At 65.8% G+C, this 18029-nt stretch overlaps 4 protein-coding genes across 8 annotated transcripts in view; 2 read left to right on the plus strand and 2 right to left on the minus strand.

Moving 5' to 3' along the window:
• Positions 1 to 531: 531 nt before the first annotated feature.
• Positions 532 to 5503, minus strand: RGS11 (regulator of G-protein signaling 11). 2 transcript variants are annotated; one of them, XM_017808790.1, is made up of 17 exons: positions 5421 to 5503; positions 4527 to 4623; positions 4147 to 4197; positions 3954 to 4060; positions 3799 to 3850; positions 3659 to 3717; positions 3400 to 3476; positions 3211 to 3292; positions 2997 to 3065; positions 2326 to 2349; positions 2187 to 2248; positions 1849 to 1962; positions 1627 to 1742; positions 1173 to 1260; positions 944 to 1082; positions 797 to 879; positions 532 to 725 (listed from the first exon to the last, which is right to left on the minus strand). In XM_017808790.1, exons 1-17 carry the CDS (start codon positions 5478 to 5480, stop codon positions 599 to 601), a joined length of 1407 nt encoding a protein of 468 aa, XP_017664279.1. In that variant the 5' UTR covers positions 5481 to 5503; the 3' UTR covers positions 532 to 598. The 2 variants fall into 2 exon arrangements, with proteins under 2 accessions (XP_017664279.1, XP_017664278.1); XM_017808789.1 differs by having other exon boundaries at positions 2326 to 2355.
• An 811-nt stretch (positions 5504 to 6314) lies between these two features.
• ARHGDIG (Rho GDP dissociation inhibitor gamma) lies at positions 6315 to 10584 on the plus strand. Its single transcript, XM_017808786.1, has 6 exons — positions 6315 to 6619; positions 7672 to 7857; positions 8845 to 8928; positions 9005 to 9081; positions 9893 to 9956; positions 10051 to 10584. The coding sequence occupies exons 1-6, from the start codon at positions 6547 to 6549 to the stop codon at positions 10248 to 10250; spliced, it is 684 nt and encodes a 227-aa protein (XP_017664275.1). The 5' UTR covers positions 6315 to 6546; the 3' UTR covers positions 10251 to 10584.
• A 259-nt stretch (positions 10585 to 10843) lies between these two features.
• Positions 10844 to 14190, plus strand: PDIA2 (protein disulfide isomerase family A member 2). The gene is made up of 11 exons (XM_017808681.1): positions 10844 to 11078; positions 11500 to 11706; positions 11973 to 12106; positions 12184 to 12321; positions 12395 to 12511; positions 12588 to 12713; positions 12792 to 12986; positions 13346 to 13466; positions 13593 to 13774; positions 13869 to 13955; positions 14110 to 14190. Exons 1-11 carry the CDS (start codon positions 10844 to 10846, stop codon positions 14188 to 14190), a joined length of 1623 nt encoding a protein of 540 aa, XP_017664170.1.
• Positions 14191 to 16182: 1992 nt separating this feature from the next.
• Positions 16183 to 18029, minus strand: part of AXIN1 (axin 1) — a 76455-nt gene continuing 74608 nt past the window's right edge. For 3 of the 4 annotated variants that reach the window (XM_017809082.1, XM_017809081.1, XM_017809080.1), the window contains exons 9-10: positions 17409 to 17579; positions 16183 to 16654 (exon numbers count right to left, since the gene is read on the minus strand). In XM_017809082.1, coding sequence (XP_017664571.1) covers positions 16528 to 16654; positions 17409 to 17579 — 298 coding nt within the window. In that variant the 3' untranslated portion in view covers positions 16183 to 16527. The remainder of the gene's footprint in view (positions 16655 to 17408; positions 17580 to 18029) is intronic. The other variant, XM_017809083.1, reaches the window with a different exon arrangement.

Consider the following 18029-nt stretch of genomic DNA (forward strand, 5'->3'; position numbering starts at 1 on the left):
TAATCCTGCCGTGAGATCCTCGCCCTCTGCTCAGATTATCAGTCCACGGGCAGGGAGAGTGGCTCAGCTGCCAGCCTTGCTCCCTGCCAGCCCACAGGGCCCTGGCAGCCCGGGTTTGCTGGCCCCTGGCATCTCCAACCCTGTTCCCAAGATGGTCCTCCTGACCTGGGGTCTGCACTTGCTGGGTGCTGCAGGCACGGGAGGGGGTTGCTGCCAGCACGGGGGTACAGGACACAGTCCAGCCTGGAGAGGTGGCCAGCACCTTGTACACCTCGCACCCTGCTATGGCCTCCCTTGTCCCCCTTCCCCAAAAACCGCGGGAGCCTCAGTGTTCCCCCATGGGGGCTTTATTGTCCTGTGCCCGAGGTGGGGGTGGGAGGAGGGGGTGACCCCGCACCAGGCCGGCTGGGTGCGGGTTCCCCGAGGGAGGGGAGGGTGTGGGGATGTGAGGGGGAGCTGCGGCGGGGCCAGCCTGGCCCCAGGGGGTTGTTGGGGAGGATATGGCTTCTCTCCTTCAGTGCTACTGCCGGCAGGGTCCTGCGGCGGGGCTGGGGTGTGCTGGGTCAGGGGGCTCTCATGTTGGCGGGGGGCTGCAGCCTCAGCTCTCCTCCTCCGGGACGGGGGCAGTCGAGGGGCTCCTGCCCCTCTCCTCGGCATCGCCCGCGGGCAGGAGCAGGGCCGGGCTGGGACTGGAGTGCCGCTGTTTGCGCATGAAGGGGAAGACCCTGCGGGCAGAGCGGGGTCAGAACCAGGAGGGATCACCCAGCGCCCCAAGGGGGTCGGTCCCGGCCCTCACCGCTTCTTGGTCTCCGGGGGGATGATGGCCTCGGCCAAGAGGTTTTTGTAGAGGTCCGACTTGAGGAACCGCGGGTAGGAGTCCTGGGCGAGCAGAGGCGTCAGGATCCTGCCCAGCCCTGCCCACCCAAGCCCTGCCCTCACCCACCTTCTTCATCAGCATGTAAATGTGCATCTGGGCGTCATCCATCACGTATCGATGGGGCGTCTTGATGCCCTCCAGCGTCCGCTCCATCGTCTTGCTGTCGATGTTCACCCAGCGCGTGGCCCCGGGAGCCAGGAATTGTCTGGGGAATCACAGGCAGCGCTGAGCCCGGCCCCGCAATGGGACCCTCCCCCAAACCTTGCCCCCAAACCCTGGCCCCGCTGGCACTCACTGGTAGATGGAGTCCACGATCTCGGCGATGCGGGACTGCTCCCCGTAGCGCAGCTCCTCACACGCCTCCCAGAAGCTCAGGTTCTCGGCTGGGGAGGGGCATGTGGCACTGGGCACCCCCCACGGGCAACCCCCCAAGGCTGGGCATGTGGCCCTGCAGCCCCCCTGGGATGGAGCCAGCTGGGATGGTGTGGGGCAGTGGGGCCAGGGGAGCTGGGGCAGGTTAGTCAGGAGGTACTGGGATGGGGTGGTAGATTTGGAATGCCAGCATGGGGAGGTGGGTTGTGTGATGCCAGGACAAGGCTATGGGTTGGTTTGGTGGTGTTGGGATTGGCCAGTGGGTTAAGCACTACTGGGACACGGTGGTGGGTTTGGAGGTGCTGGGATGGAGTGATAGGTCTGGGGGTGCCAGGACACCGTAGTGGGTTTGAGGGTGTGGGGCTGGGGCTGCTCACCACTGAACTCCTTCTTGAGGAACTCGAGGAGCTGTGCCCGGCCCAGGGGATCCATGATGAGCTCGCTGAAGTTAAAGCCCCAGCGCTCCACACGCAGTTTTGTGGGGGTTGTCACCCTGCAGGCAGCACCAGCATTGGGGCTGGCAGCCCATGGCTGCCTGTGTGACCCCACACCCCGTCCTTGGGTCGGGGTACTGGGGGGTGTGGGGCAGGGGTGCTTACGTGGGGGCATTCATGACCCAGTACGTGGTGTCGTCCGTGATCCAGGGGTTGCTGGGCAGGCAGCCGGACATGATGGGGTCGTGGGGCACGTACTGCTCGTTGAACTTGATGTACCTGCCGGGAGCAGTGGCTGGAGGCGGCCAGGGCCACCGACCCCAGGCACCGGGGGGACCCCATGGGGATGTGGTGGGGACATGCCCGGGCTCTGCAGAGCCTCAGCTCCACTCCCTGCTGAGGGTTACGGTGCTGTGGTGCTGCCCACCAGCTGCAGCAATGTGGGTGCCCCTCTCACCCCAACAGGGACCTGGCCTGTGGCCGGGACAGCCACTGCCACTCACCCCTCGAGGCAGATGGAGGACTTCACCCTGGTCCTGGCCATGGCCTTCCTGCAGTACTCAATCTGGGACCAGATGCAGGGGAGATATTAGGGTGCCCGGCAGCCCGTGACCCCCAGGAGCCACCCCCAGCCCTACTCACCTCCCGCTTGTAGTAATCCATGTTCTTGGTCTGCAAGAGACAGGCAGGGCTGGGTGAGGGCAGGGCAGGGCCAGGACATGGTGTCCTGCCATCACCACCCTGGCAATCCAGGCATCCAGTCCCCCACCCCAGGACCCTGTAGCCCATCCCCGTGGCCTCCAGTCTCATCCCCTCAGCCCTCCTGGCTCAGCCAGCACAGCCCATGGGGTGTGACCCCCCACCCCAGTGTGACACCAGCCCTAGGTTAGTGACACTTACGTGGGCAGAGGACACAGTGCACGGCGCAGAGAAGAGAAAGTGGGTGGTTAGTGAGGACAGACTGGGGGCACTGGGGCAGCATTAGTGGGGTCACAACACAGGGAGGGTTAGAGTTAGGGTTAGGGCTCCTGGCAAGGCAGCACCCTGCAGGGATTAGAGGTGCTGGCACAGGGGGATGGTGGGTACATGGACAAACACACAGACCCCCCGGCTCAGCAGGGGCAGGGCACAGGGTGGACACACAGATGTTAGCAGAGCTGGGGCTCACCACCCCTCTCCCTCCCCAAATGTGGACAGAGCCTGTGGTGGGATGGATGGGCACCCACTGGGGCAGCTGAACACTCTGTCACAGGCACATGGCTGTGCCCTTTGCCCACTGGCAGCCCCAGGGGTGCCTGGACCCCTCCACTCACCAGCTGGACACGGGTGGTGTGGCAGTTCCTGCGCTCGGGGCCCTGCTCCAGCACATTGGGGGCTCCCGGCTGCAAAAAGAGCATCGTGATGGAGGCTGGGGGACCCTCTGCGCCCCCCAGCCCCGCTCCCCCGGCTGGGGCTGTGTGTGGTGCCAGGGCGCTTCCCAGGGCTGCACCCGCCAGCACGGCACCCCTCGCCCCCCACGGTGCTCACCGGGGGCCGGTTGACGAGCCAGAACGCCTGCTCCTGGCAGTCGATGACGATGCGGTCGCCCTTCCGCCGCTGCTTGGCCGCCCTGCCCGTGCAGAGGCAGCGGGGGAGCGCTGGCACCCCGCACCCCGCCTGCCCCGCACCCGCGGGGGCTCCGTCCCGGCCGCTCCCCGGGGCCGTGCCCGCACTCACCGCAGCTGCTCCCGCGCCTGCATCACCACGAAGTCCCACGTGTGGTTGATCCGCTTGTGCAGGAGGTTGTAGTTGTCCTGGGGAGCGGCAGCGGCGGTGTCACCCGGGTGGGCACGGTGTGGCACCTGTCCCCTTGCCCGGCTCCACGTCCCGTTGGCAAGGGCACTCACAACTCCCGGCGGTGCCCCCACCACAGGGGAGCCCCTGCTCCTGGGTGAGCTGAGACCCCCCCAGCTCATCACAGGAGGACACCGCTCACCTTCTCGTGCTCGATCAGGTCGCCCTGCTTGCGGATGTTCTTCTTGGCCAGGTAAATGGCTGCAAGAGGAACGGCGGCACCTCAGAGGGGCTGGGAAGGGGCTGCAGCCCGTGTGGAGCCAGCAGCACGGTGGCACTTACCGTAGTCCAGCTCCGTGGCCGGCCACTTGGTGCTGGTCCAGAAATAGGGGGTCTGAGGGGGGAGGGAGAAGCTGAGTCTCATGCCGTGGGGTGCCACGGAGCCGAGCCGGGGGAGCCCCCACCCGCGGCAGTGCCTGTGCCCGGCGGGGCTGTACCTGGAAGCGGTAGGGAGACTCGTCCGCCCGCAGCACCAGGCTGCGGGGGTCTCTGAGCGGGTAGATGTAGCCGTGCTTCACGATGAGGTTGCCGAGGTGCAGCGCCTCTGGGGGAGCAGGAGTGGGGGCTGCAGGGCAGCTCGGCAGCCCCAGTTGCCCCCGCAGTGCCAGCTGCCCGTGCCAGGGCACTCACCCTCCTCGGAGATGCCGTACTTCTGGATGAGCCACTCCACGATGTCGTTCCCTGGGGACCGAGGCAGCGTTAGTGGGGTGCAATGGGGTCCCCCTAGCTGGGCATGGGGAGGTTCCCGGCTGGGGCGCTTGGCACACCATGGCAGTGCCAGGGGTCACGCGGGGTGACGGGGCCCTGCCAAGGACGTGCGAGCGCCCGCCCCGAGCAGCCGATGCATAATTGATCCCAGCTGCAGCGCCGAGCTCCCGCGGGTGCGGGGCGGGGAGCGGTGCGGGGTGCCGGGGAGTGGGTGCTGGGTGCAGTGCTGGGGACACCCGGGGAGCACCCACACGCCTCCTCCACCCCACGCGCCTCGCGGGGCACCCCATGGGGGGACCCACCTGTCATGGCGTGGGGGATGACGGTGATGAGCAAGCGCTGGTTCCTCATCTTGATGCCCATGTCGGGGTCCTGCATGCTGACGATCATCCTCTCCATCTGCCGGGAAAGCACCCGCCGTGCTCAGCCCCCCGACGGGGGCACCGGGCCTGGGCACAGCCTGGCTCCCCCACACTGTGACCTGGACACAGCCTGGCTCCCCGCAACCGGACAAGGGCACCCTGTGCTCAGCCTGGGGTCGTCCTGACACCCGCAATTCCCCGGGGCACCTGTGCCCAGCTTGGGGACAGGCTGGCACGCCACAGCCACACCAAGGCACCCAGAACCCAGGCGAGTGTGCGATGCCGGAGGTGCGGGCACCAATCCGAGCATCCCTGGCCAGGGGACCCCCGGTTTTGGGGAGTGAGCTCTGTCGAGGCTGTGGCAGCACCCCGGTCCTGCGGAGGGGAGCAGAACACGCAGCACCGGGGCTCTTCCCGTGGGTGCCCCTGCGCGGGGCGGTGCCCGGTGTCCCGTGGCGGTGCCGGGGCCGGGGTTGCGCCCGCTGTCCCGCGATGCACTGGGTGGTGCTGTGCCCCGGCCCCCGATGCACGCGTTGCCCAGCGCACTGTCAGTGTCAGGTACCCCGGGGCCCGGTTCGCGCGGTGCCTGTGCCCGGTACCCGCTCCGCACGGTCTCAATGCCCGATCCCCACAGTCCCAGCGCCCGGTGCCCGCGGTACTCGCTCCCCACAGAGCCAGTGCCCGGTCCCCACAGTCCCAGCGCCCTGTGCCCGCGGTACCCGCTCCCCGCGATGCCGGTGCCCGGTTCTCGCCGTGCCGGTGCCCTGCCCGGGTGCGGTGCCCGCTCCCCTCGGGGCGGGTGCCGGTACCGGTACCGGTGCCGGTGTCGCTCACCTTGCGCAGACAGGGCATCTGGAGGCGGGGGTGCCGGCCGCGGGGGCCGCCGATGGTCATCGCGGGTGCGCGCCCCGCGCCCTCACCGCTCCGCCCGAGCCCGCCCCGGTCCCGCCCGGTCCCGCCCCGCTGCCCCCCCGCGGCTGCCGCCGCCTGCACCGGGCACCCCGACGGGCACCCCGGTCCGGGGCGCACCCGGAGCCCTGTCCGCGACGCCTGGGACCGGTCCCTGCCCTGCCCGTGGAACCCCCGGCCCGACCCGCGGGGCCTGACCCCCGCGCACCTCCCGCGCCGCGGCTCTGCCGGCCCGGTCTGTGCCGGTGCCCCGGGGGTGCCCCGGCTGACCCGGTGCTGGCGAGATGGGAAACACATCCCTGCGGCTGTTGGGATGGCGGTGCGGGCAGGGCGCGGGCAGTGCACCGAGAGCGCGGGCAGGATGCTCGCGGGGTGCGGGCAGCGCGGACAATGTGCTGGCTGCGTGCGGGGCTGCGGGCAGGGCGGGCAGGTGGTGAACACTGTGGACATGGTGCTCGCAGGATGCGGGCAGTGCGAGCAGGGTGCGGGCAGGGCGCTGAGGGTACAGGCAGAATGGTCGCGGGTTGCGGGAGGGCGCGGGCAGTGCACTGAGGGTACAAACAGGATGATGGCGGGGTGCGGGCAGCGCACCGAGGGCACAGGCAGGATGCTCGCGGGGTGCGGGCAGGGTGCAGGCGGTGCACGGGGGGTACAAACAGGATGCTCCCGGGTTGCGGCGGGGCGCGGGCGGTGCACTGAGGAAGCAGGCGGGATGCTCGCGGGGTGCGGGCAGCGCGGGGTGGGCGCGCCCGGCGATGAGCTCACTGCAGTCTCGCCGCCCACGAGCGGCGGGGCTGGAGCCGCCGAGGGGCGGGGGCGGGCGGGGGCGGGCAGCGGAGCCGCCGCGTCTGCGGGAGCCGCCGCCGCCGCCCCGCCGGCCGCGCCGGGCAGCGCCGGGGAGCGCAGCGGGGAGCGCGGGGGAGCAGCGGCACCGCCGAGCGCGGCGGCAGCGGGCGGGAGGAGCCGCCGGCACCGGCACAGCCGCGCCCCGGGCCCCGCCAGCGGCCGCCCCGCCTGGCCCCGGGGGCGGCGGGCCCGGCCCGGCCCGGCCATGCTCGGCCTGGACGTGTGCGAGGCCGGCGGGCAGCTGCTGGAGCTGCTCTGGCTGGCGCTGTGCTACCGAGGTGAGCGGCGGCGGCCGGGGGGCAGCGCCCGGGGGCGGCGGGGGGCATTGCCCCGGGGAGGGCGGGAGAGCATCGCTTCGGGTCGCCCCAACAGGTGAGCATCCCCCGGGCACCAGGTGCATCACCCCGGGCCCGGGGGGACCGGAGAGTCCCACGGGGGAGCCCCCCGCTGTCCTCCCGCCTGTGGCACCCCCCGCATGCCACCCTGCCCTGCCACCCGTGGGGGGCCGGACAGCCCCCGCGTGGGTTCATCCCTGGGCTGGGAGCCCCCACACGCTGCCGCGACAGTCGGGGGCAGCCGTGGTGGGGGGCCCAGAAGTGCAGCAGGGCCGCTGCTCTGTGTCCCGGTCACTGACGCTGCACTGGGGACCTGCAGCCCTGTGGCCCCAGGGCTGAGCACGGTGGCCCTTGCCCCATGCTGTGTCTCCAGCATGTCCCCAGGGATGGCGTTCTAGAGGCTTTGGGGAGCTCAGTGCTTGCAATCACAAGGAGTGGAGGCGATGCAGTGGGCAGGGAGAGTCAGGGGCTGTGGGGACATCCCCCACCCTTGTGCCCCCCAGCAGCCTGGCAGCACAGGAGCCACTGTTTCCCCCAGAGATGCCTTTTTGCCCTGCAGCTGCTGGTGGTTTGGATTTGGGGTGGGAGATGGGGCTGGTGGCTGCCCAGCAGGGTTGGAGGGGGCTGTAGGGTGGTGAAAAGGACCTCTCTGTGTGACACCGAAGGGGCCTGTGGGCTGCAAGGGTCTGCAGGCACCCCCTGCACTAAGCACACCACGTAGGCACCAGCTCGTTTTGCTCCATGACCGTGCGGAAATGCAGCCGGCGGCAACACCTCTGGTCTCAGCTGTGCCACCAGGCCCTGGGGACACCGAGCCTGGCGCTGTCCCCACTGCTCCGGGCAGGGGAACAGCTCGTCTGCCCCACGGGGATTGCCCACATCCATCCATGGCGTGTCACAGCTCAGCCCCCCCCTGCCCGCCAGCGCCTTTGTGTCAGGGCATGGGGGGTGTCCCCCGGGGTGTCCCCGGGGCTGCCACTGCCTGTCCCCCGCAGACATCATGGCTGACAAGGAGGGGGTGACGCTGTCGCTGGAGGAGGAGGAGGAGGATGCCGACGTGGCCCTGGCGTACAAGACGCCGGAGAAGAAGAGCCTGCGGGAGATCCAGGAGCTGGACCCAGGGGATGAGAGCCTGCGGAAGTACAAGCAGGCGCTGCTGGGTACCATCCCTGCCACCGTGGGTAAGGCTGGGGGCTGCTCCTGGGGATGTGCACCCTGGCACTCCGGGCCCCCAACACCCCAGCACCCCAACAGCCCGGCACCCCGGCTGGGTGACGCAGCTTCGGTGGCTGCAGGGAGCTCGGGAATGCCCAGCACCCGCGCGGCATCCCCAGCAGGGAGGACACATCCCGGCTGGCATCGCCCGTGGGCGCTGCCTGTGCCCCCCACCCGCGCAGAGACCCCGGCATCCCCTGCCGACAGGGTACCGGTGCCCGGGGACCCCGGTTGCCTTGGTTACGGGATCACCGCCGCAGTTTCCATAGGAACGGCTACAGGGAACCGGGAAATTCATGGCGATGACGGAGAGGAACGAGCAGCGGGGGGGCCGGGGTAGCACGGCTGCCGGTGCCCAGACGGTGCCCCCCGCTCCCCATGGCACCCACGGCAGCCCCCCAGCCTGGTGCTGGCCTGGTCTGGGGGGGCTCCATGGGCCCACCACCTCGGTGGGCACCCGTGGGTGCATGGGGGGGGCTGCAGGCTGGGGGGGAGGTCCGTGCAAACCAGTGGGGTGTGTGAGGGGTGCACGATGGTGTGTGTGCAAGCTGGGGGGTGTGCAGGCTGGTGGGGTGCAGGTTGGGCTGGTGGGATAACTCAGATCAGTCCCCACTCCAAGGGGTGCCTTTGCTGCACATGCTGCATCCTCCTCCTCTGCCTCTGTCCTGCTCCTGAGACAGGGAATGGTGCACCCAGGGACATATCCATATCTGGGTCCTTTAAACATGATTTTACCCCAACGGCACTGATGCCAGTGTTGGGGTGACCTGAGATGCCCTGTTCTCCTGTGCCCTGCCTGGCTGCCCAGCTCTCCTGGTTCTAACACCCCACCAGGGACACTGCAGCCCTTCCTGCTGTTACAGGGGCATGAGCAGCCCCTCAGCTCACTGGGGTGGAGGTTTCAGTGGGCTGGGCATGGAGGGTAAGGCCTGGGCCCCGCTGTTTGTCCCTAGATGCCAGCGTGCCCAACGTGCAGGTGACAAGGCTGACCCTGATGTGTGAGCAGGCGCCAGGGCCCATCACCATGGACCTGACAGGTGAGCTGTGGGGACACCTGTGAGAGGAGGAGGAGGAGGAAGGGGTATCAGGCTCATGGACCATCTCCCCACACAGGAGACCTGGAGGGGCTGCGGGGCAGGGCCTTTGTGCTGAAGGAAGGGGTGGACTACAGGGTGAAGGTGTCCTTCAAGGTGAGCTGGGGGTGTGGTGCCCTGTGCCCTCTGGCTGGGCATAGCCCTGCTGCCCTCACACCCCAGGTGTGACACCAAAAAGTCCCTGTGCCGTGGGTCCCTGCCCTCACGCCCCGGGGTCCCTGCCTGATGAGGTCCTTCATGAGGTCCATGATCCCCATGGGTCCCTTTTCCCACATGTCCCTGCCCCAAAGGATCCTGGTTATCCGGGGCCCCTGCCCTCCTACCCTGGATTCCCTACCCCAAGGGGTCTCTGCTCCCCATGGGTCCCTTTTCCCACATGTTCCTGCCCCACAGGGTCCCTCCTGCTGCTCATGGGTTCCTGCCTGCCACAGGGTCCCTGCCATTTGGGGTCCCTGCTGCCTTGGGGTGTCTGCTTCCCACCCCTTACCCACAGAGTCTGTGCCCTTCTGAGGGTCTCTACCCACCCTGATGTTCCTGCTCTCCTGGGTCCCTGCCACCCTGGGAATCCTTGCTGTCCCCAGCGTGACTACCACCCGTGGGTCCTTGCCCCTCTTGAGGGATCCTGCCAGCCCAGAGTCCTTGCTCCTCCCAGAGGTCCCACCGATTTGGGTCCCTGCCTATCCCAGAGGTCCCTGGAGGTCCCTGCCCCTCCTGAGGGGAGATCCCTGCCCCCTCCAAGTCCCTGCCCCTCTTGGGGGTACCTGCCCTCCCCCCGATGCTCCTCAGTGCCCAGTCCTGACAAGGAGCTGGATCCTGGAAGTGGTAGATGTCAGGATGGATGCCCAAGAGTGGTGAGGGCCCCACGTTCTGGGGCAGCACCCGTGGCACCCCTGCTCTCTGCCCGCAGGTGAACAGGGAGATCGTCTGCGGGCTGCGGTGCCTGCACCTCACCTACCGCCGGGGCCGGCCCGGTGAGTGGGGCCGGGGGGCTGCGGGGCCGGGCTGGGGGGGGCCAGTGCCATCCTGGCCCGACTCACCCGTCCCTCCTCTCCCCTTCTCGCCCAGTGGATCGCGACGTCTTCATGGTGGGCAGCTACGCGCCGCGGGCCGAGGAGTACGAGGTGGTGACGCCGGCGGAGGAGGCGCCGCGGGGATGGCTGGCACGGGGCTCCTACCGCGTCCGCTCCCTCGTCACCGACGACGACAAGACGGAGCACCTCTCCTGGGAGTGGGGGCTCTGCATAAAGAAGGACTGGGAGGACTGACCCCCCGCTCCGCACCCCGGTTCTTCCCGCCAGCTCGGGGACGCGGTGCCGCCATCCCGGGGGACCCCTCGCCGGCACCGCCGCGCTTGCCCCAGTCGCGTGAAGGGTTGAGGGGGGTCCCTTAGCGAGTGGGCGCCCGTGGTCGTGGTCTTCGCAACCAAAGTTATTTTTAATTGCTCTTTTTTTTTAAATCTCAACGCCCGCCTGGTCCTCACGGCGTCCCCATTGCTGGGGCCGGGGCTGTGACCCCGCCGTGGTGGTGCCGTGCCCGGTACCCGCCCGGTCGCAGGCTGTGCTCTTCCATCGCCATTAAACCCTACAGACTGGTCTCTTACTGGTGTGTCTGTGCCCCCGTCACCTCTGCCTGTCCCCCTGCTTCCTGTCTCCCCCTGTCCCTGTCCCCATCCCACTGGCAGGGCCAGGTCTCCCTGCGCTGACGAGTGGCTGGAAAACAGCCACCTGGTCCCGCTGCCTTATCGGCCGTGCTGGGCAGCCAGTAGCGGAGGGCCACGAGCCCCAGGGGACCGGCACCTCCCGCCCCAGGGCTCTTATCTGCGTCCTGCCCCCTGGACAACGTCTTCTGCACCGGCACCATGTGGGGCTGCAGGTCCAGGCTGGTTTGGCTGCTGGTGCTGTCGCTGGCCTGTCTGGGCCCAGTGCTGGGGGACGAGGAGAAGGATGAGGAGGTGGTGGCAGAGGAGGAAAGGGAGAAAGAAGAGGATGAAGTGCTCTCAGATGAGATCAAGGAGGAGGACAATGTCCTGGTGCTCCATGAGCACAACTTTGCCCGTGCCTTGAGTGAGCACCAGCTGCTGCTGGTGGAGTTCTGTGAGTGTCCCCACTGTGGGCAGGGGTGTGGGCAGGGGCAGATGTCGGGCAGGGAATACGGGCAGGGGATATTGGCTGTGGCTCTGAGTGTGGGCAGAACAGACATATGGGCATTGGGGTGGAGGGGGGGACAGGCAGGCAAGGCTGTGGGCCAGAAGGGCAGAAGAACAGGACACGTGACAGGGCATGGGATGGAGACAGAGACATGGAGCAGGGACACCGGCAGAGGCATGAGCTGGGGAACAAGTGACAGGGGTATGGCACACAGGACAGGGACACATGGTGGGGGTGGGGGACATGGGACCTGGAACAGGCACATGAGCTGGGGCCCAATAGGCTTATGCAGCTATTACAAGCCCACCCTGGGGACAGGGGACACCCCAAAGCTGTCCCCACTGCCAACGCCATCCCCTGCCTGCAGATGCACCGTGGTGTGGGCACTGCCAGCAGTTGGCCCCCGCCTACACCCAGGCGGCCACCGAGCTGAGGAACGAGTCCAGTCCAGCACGGCTGGGCAAGGTGGATGCCATGGCACAGACAGCCCTGGCCAACGAGTTCAACATCACCTCCTACCCCACGCTCAAGCTCTTCCGCAATGGCAACCGCACCCACCCCCTCCCCTACACCGGTAGGGCTGTGGCACCAAACAAGGGGACACTGCCACGGGGCTGGGGAGGGTGGCAGGGTGGTGATGGTGAGATGGGTGGCAATGTCCTGGTGGGCTTTGCAGCATGGTGACAGCGGGCTGGTGACAGTCTGGTGATGGTGCATGAGGCAGGTGATGCCGGGCAGTGCCGTGGTGGTGGCAGGTGGCCAAGGCTGGTGGCACAGGGAGGGGTGGCAGCCTGGTGAGGGGTGTCAGGGTGACAGTACTGGCTCTGCTTGGCATGGCAGGACTCATGGACACGCGGGGCATTGTGCGCTGGATGCAGCGCCGGGCCGGCCCCAGTGCCACGCTGCTGCATGACACCGACACCGCCAACGCCTTCGCCAACTCCGAGGACTTGGTGGTCATTGGCTTCTTCAAGGTGGGCTGGGGCGGGTGGGGGCCAGATTGGGTCGCAGCCACGGCCGTGGCTGTGGCACTGATGTGGGGACTGCGCAGGACCTGAAGGGCCAGGCAGCCCAGGCGTTCTACGATGTGGCTGCTGAGATGGTGGACATGCCCTTTGGTGTGGCGGAGGCGGCTGAGCTCTTCCAGGCCTACGGGCTGTCAGCTGACACCGTCTGTCTCTTCAAGAAGGTGAGGGGGTGGCAGAGGGTGGTGGGGCCATCCTTGTCCCCATCCCAGCTCTCACTAGCCCCTGCTCTGGCAGTTTGATGAGAGACAGACAAACTTTCCCGTGGACCCGGTGCGGGGGCTGGACACAGACGAGCTCTCGCGGCTGCTCCGCGTCCACAGCCTGAGGCTGGTGACGGAGTTCAACGATGAGGTACAGCCCGTGTCCATCCCCATCTCTGCCTGTGAGTGCCATAGCCCCCTGCCCTCATCCTCCTCCTCCTCCTCAGACATCCAACCAGATCTTTGGTGCCAAGATCCCCCATCACATGCTGCTCTTCCTCAACAAGTCATCATCAGAGCAGCTGTCCCTGCAGGACGGCTTCAAGGCAGCCGCCGGCACCTTCCGGGGTGAGGTGAGGTGGTCCCATGGCAGGGACAAGGGGGGTGGCTGTGGGGCACCCCATCCTCAGGGTCGCCCATCCCCTGCCCAGGTGCTCTTCGTGGTGGTGGATGTGAATGGGTATGGCGCCGACGTCCTGTCCTTCTTCGGCATGACCCCCGCCGACGCCCCCACCCTGCGCCTCGTCAAGATGGAGAACAACCGCAAGTACCAGATGGAGCAGGACTCCTTCTCGGACACGGCCATCCGCACCTTCATCCAGGCGGTGCTGGATGGCAAGGTGAAGGTGAGGGAGGCAGCAGGTGCCAGCCAGCACCTGAGGATTCTTCCCCGTGGTGGGTGGTGGGCTGGTGACTCAGAGGCCTAGTGATGGCAGATGTGCTGTGAACACCAGCCCCCTGCTCGCTGATCCTTCTGCTGCCAGGCTTGAGGATTTGGGGGGCTGGTAGGGGAAAGGAGGCAGGAGACTGCTGATGTGGAGACACACAGAGCTGGGATGGCAGCGGAGGGGCAGATGTGGTCCAACAGGCAGCACAAGTGCACCCCTGGCTGTGTGCTGGGACACCCCTGCCCCTGCCCACACTGTGCCCCTTGGGGCCCTGGCACTGCCCAGCCCAGCTGTGGCTGCCCCGACTGTCCCCACAGCCCCACCTGCTGAGCGCGGAGCCCCCCGAGGACTGGGACACACGGCCTGTCAAAGTCCTGGTGGGGAAGACCTTCGAGCAGGTGGCGTTCGATGAGACCAAGAACGTCTTTGTCAAGTTCTGTAAGTGCCGGGGCCGGGCTCAGCCCCTCCACAGCAGCCCCCAGCCCTGTCACAGACCCTCACCTGGGGGTTGCAGCAGAGCCCCAGTCCCCCAGTCCATCCCCTGGCACTGTGCCTGTCCCGCAGACGCTCCGTGGTGCTCCCACTGCCAGGCCATGGCACCCGCCTGGGAGGAGCTGGGCGAGCGCTACAAGGACCACGAGGACATCGTCATCGCCGAGATGGATGCCACGGCCAACGAGCTGGAGAACATCACCATCCACGGCTTCCCCACCCTGCACTACTTCCCCGCAGGGCCAGGCAGGAAGGTACGTGGGGGGAACACCCCTGGGGTCACCCCAGCTCTGCCAGCACACGGGGAATGGGGTCACCCCTCGTCACCCTCCCATCCCATGGCTCCAGATGGTTGAGTACAAGAGCACCCGAGATGTGGAAACTTTTTCCAAGTTCCTGGAAAATGGGGGGGTGCTGCCCGTGGAACCTCCTGTGGTGAGTGAGGTCAGGGACCCCCCACCCACCCCAGGGCAGCCCCCAGCCCCTGCTGGGCAAGCTGTGTCCCCATCACCATCCTGTGGGATGGTGATGGGGACAGGGGCAGGCAAGGACTGTGTGTCCATCCATGCCTCACTGTTGCGTTTTTCAGGTGACCAAGACCCCTGGGAACAGCACAGGCAAGGAGGATCCAAGTGTGCTGGGGACAGATGAAACCCGGGATGAGCTGTGAGCCCTGTCCTGTTCAGGCACGTGATATAAACCACCTGGAAACCATGTGGGCTCTGGTCTGTTTGCGGCTCCATGTCTCGGGGAGCATCCACGTGCCTTGGGGGCACAGCAGGGCTGACAATGGGCAGGGCCCCCACTACTGCTTGGCCCTGGGCCCCCCAGGAGGGGGTGCTGCCAGGGGCCCTCTGCCTCCCTGGGGCAGCTGTGCCGTAACAATCATCCTGGCAGCCCCACGGTGACGCAGGCTGGCCAAGGACAGGGCTGTGGGGGCAGCCCAGCACTCTCCATGCTGGCCCTCATGCTGGCCTGCTGGGGTTCAGGTGATGGGGGACCAGCCAGGGTCTCTCCTTCATGGCCCACCAGCTCCCCAGGAGCTGCTGTCACATGCTCCCCTCAAGTCTGGCTCAGCTTCTGGGACCCCCAGCATCCCCTCCAAACACCAGCACCATCCCCTCTCCCCTGGGCTATTCCTCCAGGGGCAACATGTTGGTCCCCTGGGGCCAGGACCTGCCCAGCCACCCTTCCAGGGAGCCCAGAGCAGCCCCAGCCCCACCATGTGCCCAGACCCTTCACCAGACCTGTGCCATCCTCTGTCCATCCCAGAGGCTGCCGAGGGCCCGGGAGTAGCTCCGTGGGGAAGGAAGAAAGCAGCAGGCAGTGGGACGTGGGGTTTTATTTCATTTTATCCAAGTACCTTTGAAAAGATCATTGTACAAGTCAGCACATGAGAATGCAGAGGAAACGTCGCCGGGGCTGCGCGGCCGCTGTACATATTTACAGGGACCCCCGAGAAAAAAGGGGGAGACGGAAATCCCGGGCACGTTAACAACCTCACCAGACACACCACCATCAGAACTTCAAAAAACAGGGAGCAAACCCCCTTGAAACGCTGTTCCCGGGCGGAAAACATCTGCAGATTTTGATGGACCTCACGTAGCATTTTAGGCAAGTCCCAGGACCGTGTTTTAAAGGCACTCGGTGACATAAACAACAGGCTGAGTCGCGTCCCGGCGCGGTGCCACGGGGTGCCAGGCAGCCCCAACACTGCTGTGGCTGAGAGCAGTGCTGGGCAGGGCGAGCACTGATGTGGAAACCCCCCGGCTTTGGGGCCACTCCCGTTTCTGTGGGTGGGCAAGGGCTGGTCTCTGAAGGAGCTGGCACAGTTGTGACCATGCCAGAGCAGCACGGCCTGGGCTGGGGACAGGCAGGGTGGTGGGAGCACCGGCACAGCCCAGGCTTCCTTGCAACTGAGTAAGCCCAGGAGGCTTCCCAGGGTTCTGGGTCACCCACTTCTGCCAAGTGGGTGATCTGGCCCTACGTGAGCCTCACAAAGTGGCATCAATAACCCCCCTGGTGCAGTGCCCTCCTGCTTCCTCCCCTGAGACACAGAAGCTGACAAAAGATGCAGGACTCATAAAAAAAGGTGTTTTGTCCTCAGCTTTAGTGTCTCACAGTTCCCTCCCTATTATGGTTCTCCTAAAGAGTTCCCTGCCCAATGCCAGAGCTTGGCCCAGGGGTCTGGGTGTGTCTGCACCAGGCACATGAGTGCCAGCACCTTCTCCAGGGGCACACAGGGGATACACACATGAGCATGCAGGCCATGGGATGCCAGCACCCAGCCTGCCACCCCAGCTCCCAGCTGGTCCTTGCTCTGCAGGGAGCACTGACCCTTTTATCCCTCGGGGATTTACTCAGTCGCAAGGAAGCTCAGGAGGAAAAAAAAAAGACCCATCCTACCATATCCAGCAGCTGAGCCTGCCAAGGAGGCCAGAGACTGACTCCTTCCAAACGGCTCAAAAATCTTCACAGCCCCTTGGGACCCTTCCACGTGGGGTGACAGCTGCTCTGCCCCACGGTGCTCCAGAGCCATCCACGCCAGGAGAACGGGGCAGGGTGCTGGGAAAGCACAGAGCAGCCGGAGCCTGACGGATGGCTGTACACTTTGGGCGAGTTCTGCAGTACCTGTATGTTTTACATTTACATAAGAGCACTGTGACATTGGAAATATTTTCCTTTTATTACAATATATCAAAAATATGCAGCTTTAGTAAACAAGGTCATATTACACTTTCTAATGCACTGTACAATGCTACATTACACTTATATTCGGTATGGAGAGGGAGCCCAGGCTCCCACTGGCAGGTTCATGGGGTGAAACGGCATCCACTGGCATCCTGGAGCTTGCCCAGGTCCGTGCTGGAGAGCGGGGCTGCCGCTCTCCGCCCTGGGCTCGCCCGGTGCCCGTGGCAGCAGCACCACCAGTGTCTGCCCCAGGCCTTCTCCTCCGGTCCCAGAGTCCTTCACAGTCCTGTCCTCATGCCTCAGCTGCCCTGGAGCCTTAGTCAATCTTCTCCACCTTCCCAATGATCTTCTCCTCGAAGATGGGCAGGATGGTGTCGTCCTCCCGCACCTCCTCGAAGACCACACCACAGTCGAACTCATCACTAACCTTCTTAAAGTAATACCTGCAAAAAGAGGAACATGGTGGGGGAGAGGGAAAAAAATGCAGCTGAATGGTCTTGGGGCATCATGGTCCTCAAACCTGGGTACAGCCCTTCCATGGCCCTGAGCTCGCGGTGCATGGGAAGCTGCTCCCCCAGACCTGGAGGCAAACGCCCCTGCCCTCACCCAGTGAGCACACACAGTGGTCAGGATCCATGCTAGCACAGTCAGGAGCTCCAGCCCTGAATCCAAGTCCGTTCACACCTCTCCTAAAAATAGGCCGAGGCACCTGTGTTGGTGGAGCATTTCTAGGCAGGTTTTCCCATGGCCACTCCTACTTGGAAGGGACAACTTGGAGAGCTACGTGCCTCTCACTTGGCTGCTCTGGGACTCTGGCAGGACCCAACCTCCCTGTCCTCACCAAAATAAACTCTGGGAGCTCTGAAGTCAGAGGGTCCCCACAGCATCACTGAGCATTAGCTGATGCTGCTGCTTACGAGCCCAGGACACCGCAGGGCAGCTCAGCAGCTTCTGCTGGAGCTGCAAACCACAATGCAGGACATTTCTGCTATAAAACCCGACCTCCCTCATCCCTGTAACCTGCCTCTTCAGCAGCCACATCCCCACCACATCCCCACCACAGCATTCCGAGAGGGAGCCCTCCTGACCGACCTCCACCAAGCTCCTTCACCTTGGTGGGGGCAACACCACAGTGGCATCTGCCGGGGATCGCTGGCAGTTGCCGGCACCACGCCACAGGTGGGGAGCAGCCCTTACCTGTAGTTCCCTTTCTTGGTCAGCAGCTCCTTGAACTGTCCCAGGGTGACCACGCGCCCCTTGACCAGGGTGCGGTAGGGGATGGGCTCTCCACAGAAGTAATAAGCGACCACGATGTTCTCGCACGGCTGGGACGCGCCGCTGCCCGGCCTCTTCTGGGGCTTCAACCTGCCGAGCCAAGACACAAGGGACCTGCTGAGTATCAGCCCACAGTGCTCAGCACCAAGGTGTTGGGTGCCTGGGGCTGCCTGGGGGAGAGGTGTGGGTCAGGTCCTGTCAGACGGGCTGCAGGAAGTGCAGTGCAGTCCCTGAGCATGCCTTGCTCTGACCACCAGCCTCTCCCGGCATCCAGCTGAACACTGAGGCTGGTGAAGGAGCAAACAGCACTTGGGAAGGCTGGATGGCACCCAGGACACAATCCTAGCTCAATCCTGAAGAAACCTGTCCTCAGGCTTTGAGAGGGCATGGCCCTGCTCATAGCACGGTTTGGGGAGTCGCTGGTAAGCTCTGGGCCAGGCAGAGCACCCCGGGCCCGTGGCAGCAGGCCCAGGTCACCCATCATCACCATCTCACCACGCTCCTGGTGCACACCCATGCAGGGCTGGAGCGTCATCCTGCAGG

Source organism: Lepidothrix coronata, unplaced genomic scaffold (assembly GCF_001604755.1).
Source record: "Lepidothrix coronata isolate B3197 unplaced genomic scaffold, Lepidothrix_coronata-1.0 Scaffold24, whole genome shotgun sequence".
NCBI lineage: Eukaryota > Metazoa > Chordata > Aves > Passeriformes > Pipridae > Lepidothrix > Lepidothrix coronata.

Excerpts from the sequence above, each read along its gene's own strand:
- RGS11 (XM_017808789.1), bottom strand. The coding sequence starts at position 5,480 with ATGACCATCGGCGGCCCCCGCGGCCGGCACCCCCGCCTCCAGATGCCC. Across the intron at positions 1,083-1,172 it reads ATCGTGGACTCCATCTACCA|ACAATTCCTGGCTCCCGGGG; the intron begins GTGAGTGCCAGC and ends GTGATTCCCCAG. Across the intron at positions 726-796 it reads CCCCCGGAGACCAAGAAGCG|GGTCTTCCCCTTCATGCGCA; the intron begins GTGAGGGCCGGG and ends CTCTGCCCGCAG.
- ARHGDIG (XM_017808786.1), top strand. The coding sequence starts at position 6,547 with ATGCTCGGCCTGGACGTGTGCGAGGCCGGCGGGCAGCTGCTGGAGCTG. Across the intron at positions 6,620-7,671 it reads GCTGGCGCTGTGCTACCGAG|ACATCATGGCTGACAAGGAG; the intron begins GTGAGCGGCGGC and ends TGTCCCCCGCAG. Across the intron at positions 9,082-9,892 it reads GGGTGAAGGTGTCCTTCAAG|GTGAACAGGGAGATCGTCTG; the intron begins GTGAGCTGGGGG and ends CTCTGCCCGCAG.
- PDIA2 (XM_017808681.1), top strand. The coding sequence starts at position 10,844 with ATGTGGGGCTGCAGGTCCAGGCTGGTTTGGCTGCTGGTGCTGTCGCTG. Across the intron at positions 12,714-12,791 it reads CCGGCACCTTCCGGGGTGAG|GTGCTCTTCGTGGTGGTGGA; the intron begins GTGAGGTGGTCC and ends TCCCCTGCCCAG. Across the intron at positions 12,987-13,345 it reads TGCTGGATGGCAAGGTGAAG|CCCCACCTGCTGAGCGCGGA; the intron begins GTGAGGGAGGCA and ends CTGTCCCCACAG.